The sequence below is a fragment of the Orycteropus afer genome, unplaced genomic scaffold (assembly GCF_000298275.1).
Source record: "Orycteropus afer afer isolate SDZICR_OR568_19922 unplaced genomic scaffold, OryAfe1.0 scaffold00078, whole genome shotgun sequence".
Classification (NCBI taxonomy): domain Eukaryota; kingdom Metazoa; phylum Chordata; class Mammalia; order Tubulidentata; family Orycteropodidae; genus Orycteropus; species Orycteropus afer.
Genome location: NW_006921665.1, coordinates 5,274,033 through 5,288,174, shown reverse-complemented (window position 1 = coordinate 5,288,174; position 14,142 = coordinate 5,274,033). Strand labels below are relative to the sequence as shown.

The window sequence follows — 14,142 nt, the reverse complement described above, 5'->3', positions numbered from 1 at the left end:
ACAGAGTAGAACTGCCCCACAGGGCTTCCAAGGCTATAAATCTTTATGGAAGTGGACTGTTTCATCTTTCTCACATGGAGCAGGTGGTGGGTTTGAACTGCCGACCATTTGGTTAGCAGCTGAACATTAAATGACTCTTTAACAAATTACAACATTCCTTTGTAGAATATATAACTTAGTATCATCTTAGAATGCACTGTCAAATCTTTTCTCTTTGATTGTGTGTGACCAACATGGCCAATTAACAGTTGGAAATGTCCCCCCCACAGCATCTTTCTACCTGTGTGATCACAAATGATCCGTTCCATTTCTGCTTACACAAACACAAACAGAAACATCTATAACAAAAGAGAAATACCTATGTTTATTACATCAATATCAGTGTATTTTTATCCTTCTTTTTTACATTATTACTACTTTTTAAGTGACCTTTGAGGAACACTGTAAACTAATGTCTGCTCAGACTCAACATGTCCAAATACATGATACTTAATTTGGCAAACTAGTCAGCAGGACCCCTTTTAACTGACTCCTTTGCTCTTTTAGTATCATACCTATTTTCAAGTACTTTTTTTGGTTTTTGACAACCAGCTATTTCACACACATTTTTATGCTTCCTAAAAGATGTAATCAATTGTCTTATACTGAGTCTAGGTTACTTTTAGTGGAGATTAGTATCAAAGAAAGGACAGAAAATTATCTTTTTAAGGTCATAAGTTCACAAAGATTTTTCCAATTTACTATCCTGGTACCAGCCTCTACTTTTTCCTATTTTCCTTCACATCTCTGCACTTTCTAGTGTTTGGCATATACGTAATAAGTACTAAAATATGTCCAATGAACTTCCAGAACAAATGAGTTATTACAACAAAGGGACCTGTGTGAGTGATGCACCTGGACTTCACACTGATGCAGGCTGCTGACCACAGTCAATGGTGGTTGCCAGTCCTTGGGAAACTACATGCAGCAGAGGCAATGAATAGGGACCTCCTGCTTCTCTTGACCTTCTCTTTACTGTCTTCAGGTTCTACCTGTAAGAATCCTTTGCTGTGATGTTGTAAATGTGAACTCCCTGATTTAAACTCCTGATCCTTTCCCAAAGAGTATTTGAACAAATTCTCTTGGCATTCTTCAGGAAAGTACACCCTTTGGTCAGGCAGGGCTCTAAGCCACACCACCTAAAGACTGCTTAGCAGTGATGGGATGATGGCTGCCTTTGGGTTAGGTTAGGTGGCTATTCCTTATTTATTCAGCTGTGGCAGCAAAGAAAGGTAGTGCTAAGCTTGGCCTCCTATGGCTAGGACCATGCACATATACCCAGTATGCCAATTTAGACCATGCCCTGAGTGGAAATGATGACATGGAGTTGAAAACACATGCTGCCTCTTTATAATCTATTTCATGGAGTTGAAAACGCATGCTGCCTCTTTATAATCTATTTCTTGTCTGGGTAGTAATCTGCCCTGCATTGCCCTCCATTTACCCACATCCCTCCCTGACAGTATTAGAACACTTCCAATACTCCATTTATCACTCTTCCAAATATGCTCAAGACATGTTTGTTGAATAATAAATCACAATGGCTTTTAAAGTCAGAAATATGAAATATAACTAGCCTTTGAGTGCCTACTCTGTATCAAACACTGAACTTAGCACTTGACATGTATTAAATTATTTCTCAAAACAAACTGTATGATAGGCATTTGTCTACTCTAGATGAGGAAAAGAGAGAAGGTGCCCATAGTTTTATATTCGAATCTATAAAGCCACCAAACTTTCTACTCAATCCTCTAGTTTAAAGTATGGATATTTATAATCCTTACATTAGAAGCTAAACTCTGGGTATTAAATGGGAACAACTTAGAAATCTTATGACAGCAAATTATGATCAGGATAACCAGGGAGTCTCCATTAAAATCAGTATAGATATATAACATGAAAAGATACGAACTTATTAGTCTTGTTAGTTAACCCTTCAAAGCTGATATAACATGTAACCTAAAATGGAGGTGATATCTGTCAGATAAAGAGGATAAGACAGACCAAGACTTTTAGTATCTTGTTTGGCTGAAAGTGAAAAATTTTGAGTGACAAACTTAAACAGGTAAGACCTGAAATATCACTGGCGTAAAGTATACATCTTAGATATGACTTCTACTAGGTGGTATTGGGTATGAACCTGCATGTCTTTTAAGCACTCTTGTTTATGTTGTGCTGGTCTTATTTTCACTAAATCTCAGTTCATATAAAAATGGCCATAGAGGTAAGGGTAAAATCTTCTTTTAGTAGTTTTTCTTCTGGGCCGAGTCCATGACAAAAAGCTACCATGCAAACAGCCATAATTCTTTCAAGAATGGCCCCATTTCTGAATTAAGAGGCTTTACTCTCTTTTACCCAGTTCTTTGTTTCTGAATTGGAAGCGTCATTCCTCTTTGACCCAACAGATCTTGCCATTTTCTCCAAGCTGCACTGTTCCACTGGCCACCAGCTGGAGGGCTGCAGGGAATATTTTATGTTCTGCTACTTTTACTCTTTCAGACAGAGTTGCAACAGTGTCACCTCTCTTCACTGGAACAGCTTCTTGTAAAATAATTTGTCCAGCATCTACATCTTCCTGGAAAAGCAAGCAAATGTTTTACACTTTATCTTCTCTCCAATATGAATATAACTAAATGCTCAAAGTATTTTGGTAGAAAAAATACAAACTCACAGCTACAAAGTGTACGGTGCAGCCAGTGACTGTGACGCCAGCTTCCAGGGCTTGCTCATGGGCATTTGAACCCTTAAAAGAAGGGAGCAAGGATGGGTGGATGTTGAGCATTTTCCCTAGAAAGTAACAAAAGTAGAGTGGTTAGAATTTTAAAATCCTATGTGTTTTGTCAAAGGCTTTCCCATCTGGAACCAAGAGGCTACACGAGCAGGATTTCTCTGGGATGGGTGTTGTCATTGTCAAAGGCAAAGATGAGATAAAGGGAAATGTGAGTTCTCATCTAAGCAGGCTCTGGTGGCAGCTAGCATCTGTCCTATGCACAGAAGCCATGATGAGGGACTCTGATGTATGCATGCTTCACTTTTAACTATGAAGTGGCATGCCTACCAGACATTAATTAGTTCTGTGTGCCCTACAGGAATCCCTGGGTGGCATAAATGGTTAATGTGCTTGGCTGCTAATCAAAAGGTTGGTGGTTTGAGTCCACCCAGAGGTACACTGGAAGAAAGTCCTGGCGATCTACTTCTGAAAACTCTATGGAGCACAGTTCTACTCTGACACATAGGGGGTTGCCGTGAGTTGTAATCAACTCGATGGCAACTGGTTTGAATTTGGTATGTGCCTTATGTCACCAGGCCATTGCCTATTTTATATCACACCACAACTTCTCTTAACTACACTCACTCAAGAAAATATAAACTCTTTGGAGGGAAAATGCATTAACTGCCCAAATGTTATACATTAATTACATAACAAAGGTAAATAGGATGCAGACAGACTTTTTAGGAAAAAAGCAGTAACACAGAAGAGTGTGTGTTTTCTGTAATGACATATTCCTTGCCATGGTCTACACTTCCCTAAGAGAGGAAAGACTCTTCATTTTGGGCTGCCAGGAAGCATTTTTTTCTAGCTTCTAAATAACCAAAACTGTCTCTTCATAGATTTATTAAGAAAATTAAGTATTATCAATGGCATATGCAGTCATGTGAAACAACCCTCTTACCTAAGCTGTAAGAACTAACTACACTAACTATAGCAGGCCAAAAAAGGATGGACAGCAGGTTAATAAATCATTATTGGGTCATCCTTTGAGCTAAAGCAAAGGAAATTAAATCCATGTTAAAACAAAATGTCAGTAGATATTTATTACTGGGTCTGCCGGCAAGTTAACGCCTCTATAGTTCATTTTCAGTTGATTCCTCAATATCATGCCAAACAATTTTTGCTTACCATTCCATTTTCTGACAAAAGGGCCAGATAAAATTCTCATGAATCCTGCAAGACAGACTATGTCCGTGGAGAACTCTTTGAGGACTTGGTCAATTGCATTGTCAAATTCTATACGACTTTTATATAATTTATGGTTTATTACCTGTAATAGAAAAAGATAAGCATGACCTTTCAATGAATTTCCACAAATAGGACTCAATTTTCACACTCTGTCCTTCTGAAGACATGCTGAATTATGATGAAGAACAGGATGAAGCAACCTAAGCACCTACCTAAAATGTCCTTTGTAGAGATCTAAAAGAACAAGTGCCCCACAGACCAGTGTGCAGTGAAGGCAGATTATTCTGAGTTTAAATACAGCCTGTAGGAATGATAAATTTAAACAAACAAACAAGAAACAACACAAACTTACTCTGGTGGGAATACCCGCTCTCTCTGCTTTATCTAACCCAGCCACTGCAGCTTTGTTGGATATAACAATAACAATGTGTGCAGAGCTGTTTGGTTCCTGAGTACTGTCCATGAGTGCCTGGAGGTTTGATCCTGAAAAGACACACATGGCATTTGGAATAGTGAAAGGCCAATATTTTTAATAAATTTAATACATAAGACTGGCAAAGTATGTGAGGCTTAATTTATTTCCTTCCTCTCAGGATAAATGACAGATTCTGAAAAACATAGGCATTCACAGCTGTAGGATATATAATTGTTACTGCAAAATAACAGTAGATCCTATTATTTTAAAGCAGGATTTTAAAGCTGATTGATAAGGAATAAGCTGCTTAATTAAGCAAGGAAAAGTAACTCTCAAGAGTAAACCACTATGGCCCTTACAGTAATTCCCTTGCTTTACCATCAACTTTGGCCTAATATGTATTGAAACCTCAGAACTGACTTGTTAAGCAATTGCACTTCTGGGAATGCACCCTAAATAAATAATCAGATATTTAAGAACATGTTATATATTTATAACAACACTTAAGCGTGTGTTCTATATGTAGAAGAACATTCATAGCAATGTTACTTACACTAGTGAAAAAAAATCATGCTATATTAATCTGAAAGTATATAATGCTCTCATTATTCTTTTAGCTACAAAGGTTAAACATACTTTTTTTTGTCTTATTAACAATAAAAAAAACATCTACTGTTCTAAGACTTTTAAATCACATAGCTGTGACACAGAAGAAGGTAGAATTTCCATCTTTTCTAATTCCTCTTCCTTCTACCATCTTCCTCACACTCTATCTTTACCATTGGGAGCTGCTCCAAAAGCATATGAAAAGTGGAAAGACTAGGGATGCTAAAAATATAACACTCCTTCATTATCTCAGGATATTCCCCCATCTTACTCTGCTGAGAGCATTTCTACAACTCTGCAGTTAAGAAGAGGCCCCATCTCACCTGTTCCAGATATTAAGACAGCAACTCTTGCCTTTTTCGGTTGAACAGAGAAATGGTTTTCCAGGGAGTCATTCTTCAACACTGACCCATTTATCTGCATGCTTTCAACCAGATGTCTGACTTTCACACGAGGGGACTCTTCATTTGAAACACAATCATAAATAAGTAAAGAACATTTGTGAATTAACAGGAATAATAGGGGAAAAAAAAACTTTATGCAAACTTTACAATGCTATATTTTATTCTGAAAACAAGATATGCAAGAATAAAACCACTAACAGCCTTGAATCATTTAGTATTACTCATTCATAAAAACCTCCTGAAGGTAAACTTATATAATCACTTACTTTAATTAAGAGCTAATCAGCATACTACTATATTTAAGCAGATAGTAATGGGGGCAATGGTGGTTCACTGGGAGAATTCTCACCTTCTAAGTGGGAGAGTCAGGTTAAGTGCTTGGCTAACATACCGCACACGTAGCCACTACTCATCGGGCAGAGCTTACAGCAGCTAACAGGCATATACTATATATATTGCTGCTTGTCAGTATTCTGCCTTCTCCATCTTTCTAGTGAGACTGTCTATGATGGTGCCCTGACCTCTGGAACAGGCATAATGACTCAAACAATGCTATTCAAAGATTTATCTAGAACGCTGAGAAAGAGAAGGCCTCATTCTTATTGCACTATGAGCTAAAAGATGTGGATTCAAGGTATCTTTCTGGCATTTGGAGAAACTGCCTAAAAATCAAGCCTACACAGTAAAGGAAAGAAATGTAGATATACACTAAGTTAACAGGCTCTGACATCCTTTTTAGCTAATCTGAGTGGAGTTTCTGCCACTTCCTAGCAACATTCTTGATTAACACACAGTGCTTGTTGGGTGCTCACTAAATACTTTGTGAATTGAGCTGAATCACAAAGCAGAATCTGAGACAAAGGGTTCCATATATGTAGATTATTTTGGGAAGTGATGCCAGGGAATCAGAGTGAAGGTCTGGGAAGAGTGATACAAGGAGAACCAATATAAGAATGTGTGACTACATTGGTCACCACTGAGGGCAACTGGGGCTCAAGCCCACTCAGAGTGTCCAAAGAGCCATGCCGACTATGTCTCAGAATTACTCTCCTCTTCTGTCCCTAAGGTGGGTATTTATTCACCAGCTCAAATCGTTCAAGTCAAGTGTTGACCTGTGAGGTATAATTCCCTGACCTTCCAGGTTGTGCATATGTGATTGCTACACAGAGATGCCAGGGAATCTTGAGATAGGAATAAAAGTTGGACAGAGAGCTCATGAGAGAGAGAATAGTTAAATATTTAAGATTATGTACCTAAAAGCAAATAAATAAGCAGTGATTACCTGCAGCACATGCAACCACACTGCCAATCACCCAGGCTGCTTCTTTGTGGTGCTGAATATCCCTAAGAATCTGCTCTGTCAGATCCTTGGGTACCACAAGGGCAGCTCCGATCCCACAGTTAAATGTTCTAGCCATCTCTTCTTCAGAGAGGTGCCCTTCCTGCTGCAACCATGAAAAGATCCTGGGGATCTTCCAGGCCCGGGCATCTGAAAACAAGCAAGAATTGTTTAAATGCTGTCTCACACAAAATATAAAAACATTCACATATACAAAGCTATAGAAATTACAATCACGCATTGCTATTTTGTTGTTGTTGTTGTGTGCCGTCGAGTCGGCCCCGACTCATAGCGACCCCTCCTTGGGTTTCCGAGGCAGTTATCACTACGGAAGTAGGATTGCCCAACCTTCCTTCCGAGGAGTGGCTGGTGGGTTTGAACCGCCAGACGTCTGGTTAGCAGGCAAGTGTCTTAGCCACTATGCTACCAGAGTAGGGTAAAATGATAAACTACTTCTTCAGAAGTCTCCTTTCCATTTGTAGCTTATATATTAAGAACATTTTTGTTAATATACACAGCCCACATTTGCAACTGAGGTTTTCTGATGCATTAATGAGCTAGGTCCTTAGAAATGTCTTAGTATTCTTCCTATGGGATTAGCTGCGGTACCAGCTGAATTCCCGCAAAGGTTGGCATGCCACCCTTCTACGAATGTTTAGCCGCTTCTTGTTGTTGTCAAGTCAGCTCTGACTCATACTGACCCTATTATGTACAACAGAACACTGCCTGGTTGTGGGCCATCCCCACAGTCTTTGCTGTATATGAGCCCATCGTGGCAGCCACTGTGTCAATCCATTTTGTTGAGAGTCTTCTCCTTTTTCTCTGAACATCTACTGTTGTTGTTGTTATGTGCCGTCGAGTCGGACCCAACTCATAGCGACCCCTCCTTGGGTTGCTGAGGCAGTATCACTATGGAAGTAGATTGCCCAACCTTCCTTCCGAGGAGTTGCTGGTGGATTTGAACCGCCAGCCTTAGCTATACGAAACTTAATATCCTTCTGACACTGTGACCAAAGTAGGTGAGATGAAGTCCGTTGACACTTGCTTCCAAGGAGCATTATGGGTGCACTTTTTCCAGGACAGATTTGTTTGTTGTTCTGGCAGTCCATGCTACTTTCAGTATTCTTTGTCAACACTGTAATTCAAAAATATTAACGCTTTTTCAGTCTTCCTTATTTGTTGTCCAGCTTTCACATGATTATGAGGCGAATGAAAATACCACAGCTTGGTTAGGCACACCTTAGTCTTCAAAGAGACATCTTTTCTCTTCACCAATTTAAAGAGGTCTTTTGTAGTACATTTGTCCAGTGTAATATGATGTCTGATTTCTTGACAGCTACTTCCACTGGTGCTGACTATGGATCCAAGAAATTTGAAATCTTTAACAACGTCAATCTTTTCTCCATTTATCACAATGCTGCTTATTGGTCCAATTGTGAGGATTTTGGTTTTCTTTATGTTGATGTGTAATCCCTATTGCAGACTATAATTTTATTTTATTTTTTATAATTTTATTTTATAATTCGTAGTCTTTAATTTTCATCAGTAAGTGCTTCAAACCATCTTCACTTTCAGCAAGCAGGGTTGTGTCGTATGCATATCGGAGACTGTTAATGAGTTGTCCTCCAACCCTGATGCCACATTCTTCTTCATATAGTTTAGCTTCTGGAATTATTTACTCAGCATACAGACTGAATAAGTATGGTAAAAGGATAAAGCCCTGACACCAACCTTTCCTAATTTTAAACCATGCAGTACCCACTTACTCTGTTTGAACAACAGTCTACTGCTTTATGTAAACGTTCCACATGAGCATGATGAAGTGTTCTGGAATTCCTATTTTTCTCAATGTTATTCATAGTTTATTATGATCCACATAGTCAAATGCTTTTGCACAGTCAATAAAACACAAGCAAATATCTTTCTAGTATTCTTTACTTTCAGCCAAGATCCATCTGAAATCAGCAATGATATCTCTCATTTCATGTCCTTTTCTGAATCCAGCTTGAATTTCTGGAAGTTCCCTATCAACATACTGCTGCAATTGTTTTTGAATTATCTTCAGCAAGAGTTTACTTGCATATGATATTGTTTGATAACTTCCATGTTCTATGGGATCTATGGGATCACCTTTAACTGCTCTTCATGAACAGCTAACAAAGATCTGTGTACATACTCTCAATCTCTATCACACCCATCAGGCGACGGGTGGTGAGTGTCTAAGGGCTGCCAGCTAGCGAATAGAGGAGCATGAAAACAAAAAAAATCAAACTCACTGCTGTCGAGTTGATTCAGACTCATAGCGACCCCTCCTTGGATTTCCAAGGCAGTATCTCTAGTAGCATAGTGGCTAAGGCACTTGACTGCTAACCAGAAGGCTGGCAGTTCAAACCCACCAGCCACTCCTCAGAAGGAAGATGGGGCAATCTACTTCTGTAGTGATATTGCCTCGGAAACCCAAGGAGAGGTCGCTATGAGTCAGGTCTGACTTGATAGCACATAACAACAACAAAAACAAAAATCTCTATGGAAGTAGATTACCCAGTCTTCCTTCTGAGGAGTAGCTAGTGGGTATGAACCACCAGCTTTCTGGTTAGCAGTGAAATGTCTTAGGCACTATGCCACCAGAGCTCCCAGAGAAGCATGGTATCCTGCTTATCCAGATATATCAAAATGAAACAAACAAAAAACACTCTTGGACAAACTACATCAACAGACAATCTGTTGTGATTAAATATAATTACAATGAATGAAGGAAGGAAACTCAACAAAAACACAGAAGAACTAAACAATACAATCAACCACTGACCTTATAGACATATACAGAGCACTTCACCCAAAAACAGCACAATATACATTCTTTTCCAGTGCACATGCAACATTCTCCATGGTAGAACACGTTAGGTCATAAAACAAGCCTCAATAAATTTAAAAAACACTGAAATACTGCAAAGCATGTTCACAGATCACAATGCTACAAAATTCAAATAACAATAGGAAGAGCAAAGGAAAAAGAGCAAACACATGTAAATTGAGCTGCTGTTGTTAAGTGCTGAGTTGCACCCGACTCATAGCGACCCCCCCTTGGGTTTCTGAGGTAGTATCACTATGGAAGTAGATTGCCTCATCTTCCGTCTGAGGAGTGGCTGGTGGGTTTGAACTGCCAGCCTTCTGGTTAGCAGTCAAGTGCCTTAGCCATTATGCTACCAGAGCTCCCAGTAAACTGAGTAACACCCTTAAAAACTAATGGGTAATAGAAGAAATAAAACAAAAAACAAACAAAACAAAACAAAACTCACTGCAATCAAGTTGATTCTGACTCACAGTGACCCACATTGGGTTTTCAAGGCAGTAAATCTTTACAGAAGTAGATAGCCCCATCTTCCTTCAATGGAGCAGCTGGTGGATTTAAACTACCAACCTTCTGGTTAGCAGTCAAATGCCTTAGGCACTATACTACCAGAGCTCCTAACAGAAGAAATAAAAAATAAAATAATAAAAAAAATTCCTTGAATCAAATGAGAATGAAAACATAACAGACTGAAAAAAAAATCTTTGGGACACCACAAAGGCAGTGATCAGAGGGCAATTTTCATGAAAAAAGAAAAAAGAGTGAGCCAAAATCAACACCTTAACCCAACATCTCCAACAACTGGAAAAAGAGCAGCCAAAAAGCCTACGGTCACCAGAAGTAAATAAATAAAGATTCAAGCAAAAATAAATGAAAAAGGAAATAGAAAGACAATTGAAAAAAAATCAACAAGGGTGTTAAGTTGGCTCTTTGAAAAGATTAACAAAATTGACAAACCACTGGCAAACTTAACACAAGAGGGAGAAGATACAAGTAACATGAATAAGAAATGAAATGGGCAGTATCACAAGAGAACCAACTGAAATAAAAAGGATAGTACCAGGATATTATGAAAAACTGTACTCCAACAAATTTGAAAATCTGGAGTAGACAGATTTGTAGAAACATACTACTTACCTAAATACAGGCTGAGGTAGAAAATTTGAACAGACTCATAACAACGAAGAACAGGTCATAAAAAATTCCCTAGATGGTTTCACTGGGGAATTCTACCAAATGTTCAGAGAAGAACTGACACCAAACTATTCCAGTACATAGAAAAGGATGAAATCCTCCCAAATTCATTTTCTGAAGCAATTTTATGATACCAATGCCAGGCAGAAACAGCACTAATAAAGGAAAATTATCAATCAATATCCCTCATAATATAGATGTAAAAGTCTTCAAAAAATCCCTAGCCAATGGACTCCAATAACTCATAAAAAAAAGAAAACATTACAGCCAAGTAGAGTTCATACCAGGTATGCTAGGATGGTTCAACATTAGAAAAACAATCAATGTAATCCATCACATAAGTAAAATAAAGGAAAAAAAACCATGTGATCTTATCAATTGATGCAGAAAAACATTTGATAGACTCCAACACCCATTCCTGAGAAAAATTCTCAGAAAAATAGGAATAGAAATGAAATTTCTCAACATAATAAAACCAAAAAAACAAACTCACTGCCGTCAAGTCAGATCTGACTCATAGTGACTACTCCTTGGGTTTCTGAGGCAGTATCATTATGGAAGTAAATTGCCAAACCTTCCTTCTGAGGAGTGGCTGGTGGGTTTGAACCCAACATAATAAAGGGCTTATATACAAAACCAACAGTCAACATTTTTCTCAATGGAGAAAGACTGAAACCATTTCCCTTGTGAACAGGAATGAGACAAGGATGCCCTCTATCTCCACTTTTATTCAGCACTGTATTGGAAAGTTTTAGCCATGGCAATAAGGCAAGAAAGGGAAATCAAAGGCATCCAAATTGGTAAGGAACAAGTAAAATTATCTCTATTTGCAGATAATATGATCCTATATATATATAGAAAACTAAGAGATTCAGCAAGAAAACTACTGGAACTTACTGAAAGACTTAGCATAGTGGTGAGATACAAGGGCAACACACAAGAACCAGCTGGATTCCTCTACCAGCAAAGAGATTGCTGAAAAAGGAATAAGGAAATCAATACCATTTACAATAGCTACTAAAAAGATAAGATACGTGGGAATAAATCTTACCAGGAACACAAAAGACCCGTACAAAGAAAACTACAAAACACTACTTCAAGAAACTGTAAGAGATCTACATAAATCGAAGAACATACCATGCTCATGGATAGGAAGGCTGAACATTGTGAAAATATTAATACTACCCAAAGCAGTCTATACATTCAATGCAATACTGATCCAGATTCCATCCACATTCTTTAAAGACGTGGAAAAACCAATCACTAATTTTATACAGAAAGGAAAGAGACAAGACCTCGGATAAGCAAATGACTACTGAAGAACAAAGTAGGAGGTCTCACACTCCCAGATCTCAAAACCTATTACACAGCCACAGTTGTGAAAATAGCCTGGTATTGGTACAATGACAGACACACAGATCAGTGGAACAGAATTGGGAACCCAGAAATAGACCCACTGACCTATGGTCAGCTGATCTTTCACAAGGACTGAAATCCATTAAGTAGGGTACAGATAGTCTCTTTAACAAATGGTGTTGCAAACCTGGATATCCATTTGTAGAAAAATGGAACAAGATCCAAACCTCACACAATATACAAAAACTAACTCCAGATGGATCAAAGATAAATGTGAAACCTAAAAAATGCAATTCCTCATGGAAAAAATAGGGGCAAAATTAGGGGCCCTAATTTATGCCATAAATATACTATCAAGCATAACCCAAAATGCACAAACAGAAGAAGATAAACTAGATGACTGGACCTGCTAAAAATTAATTTTTTATTTACTTCAAAAGACTTCTCCAAAAAAGTAAAGAGAAAACCTACAGATTGGGAGAAGATATTCAGCAACATAACTGCAAGGGACTTATCTCTAAAATTTATAGAAAATTCCAACACCTCAACAACAAAAAGACAAACAATCCAATTAAAAAATGGGCAGAAGACATGAATAGAGAGACTTCACCAAAGAAGAAATGTTCATGATACTCAGCCATTACAAAAACAAAACAAAACAAAAAAACCAAGCTCACTGCTGCCAGGTCGATTCAACTCATAGTGACCCCTCTTTGGGTTTCTGAGGTGGTATCCCTACAGAAGTAGGTTGCCCCATCTTCCTTCCGAGGAGTGGCTGGTGGGTTTGAACTGCCAGTCTTCGGGTTAGCAGTCAGACGCCTGTGCCACCAGAGCTCCCACATGAGAAAGATGCAAATCAAAACAACAGTAAGATACCATCTCACTCAAGCACTAATAGCAAAGTTCAAAAAGACAGAAAATAAATGCTGGTGAGGATATGGAGAGATTGAGACTCTCATACACTGATGGTGGACTATAAAATGATACGACCACTGTGGAAATTGGTATAGCAATTCCTTAAAAAGTTGGAATTAGAAATACCACTTGACCCAGCAATCCCATTTCTAGGTATATAGCCTAAAGAAGTGAGAGCCAGGACAAGAAAAGATATATGCACACATATGTTAATCACAGCACTATTCATAAGAGCAAAGAGATGGAAAGAACCTAAGTGCCCATTAGCAGAAGAATGAATAACCAAAAACTATGGAACATACACACAATGGAATACTATGCAACACTAAAGAATAATGCAGAATCTGAGAAACACTGCATAACGTGGATGGATCTGGAGGACATTAGCCTGAGTGAAATACGTCAATCACAGAAGGACAAATATTGTATTAGTTTGCTATTGTAAAAAGTCAAGGAAAGGTTTATATATGGAAGGCAAACTTCTTTGTTGGTTCCAGAGATGGAAGGGCTGGGGAGGGAACACTGCTAGACAGGTAGAGACAAGTATTGATTTAGGTGAAGGGAGAGACAATATACTAAAAGCAAGTGACCAACACAATGGCAATAAGGAAAAGGAGGACATGGACAGGTACATGGGAGGTACAGACAACAGGGATAAGCTCTTTTGCATATACAATACTGCATTATCAGTGATAACAAACATTAATCTATGGGTAAGTGGATGGATGGACAGGCTGAGTGACAGGGTGGGTCTGGGCAAAAAGAGTATACCCATGACCATGTATGGGGTTGCCAGATGGTATTTCTTTGTGGATATTTGTGTGCAGTAAAAAATGTCCATATACATGGCATAACATACTACACAAAAACGTTGTTTCACATTCTACTTTGGCAAGTAGCGACTGGGATCTTAAAAGCTTGCAAGTGGCCATCTAGAGCAACAATGAGTCTCTCCTCATCCAGAGCAAGGAATGAAGAAAACCAAAGACGCATGGAAACAATTAGTCCAAGCAACTGGTACACCATGCAATCCTCAGCCTATACAACTATGAGACCAGAAGA

At 38.5% G+C, this 14,142-nt stretch overlaps 1 protein-coding gene across 1 annotated transcript in view; it reads right to left on the bottom strand.

The window, feature by feature from the left end:
- Positions 1 to 2,422: 2,422 nt before the first annotated feature.
- The window catches only part of GART (phosphoribosylglycinamide formyltransferase, phosphoribosylglycinamide synthetase, phosphoribosylaminoimidazole synthetase), a 43,344-nt gene continuing 31,624 nt past the window's right edge, over positions 2,423 to 14,142 (bottom strand). The window contains exons 16-21 of the mRNA XM_007941273.2: positions 6,708 to 6,914; positions 5,345 to 5,482; positions 4,353 to 4,483; positions 3,941 to 4,082; positions 2,711 to 2,826; positions 2,423 to 2,614 (exon numbers count right to left, since the gene is read on the bottom strand). Coding sequence (XP_007939464.1) covers positions 2,423 to 2,614; positions 2,711 to 2,826; positions 3,941 to 4,082; positions 4,353 to 4,483; positions 5,345 to 5,482; positions 6,708 to 6,914 — 926 coding nt within the window. The remainder of the gene's footprint in view (positions 2,615 to 2,710; positions 2,827 to 3,940; positions 4,083 to 4,352; positions 4,484 to 5,344; positions 5,483 to 6,707; positions 6,915 to 14,142) is intronic.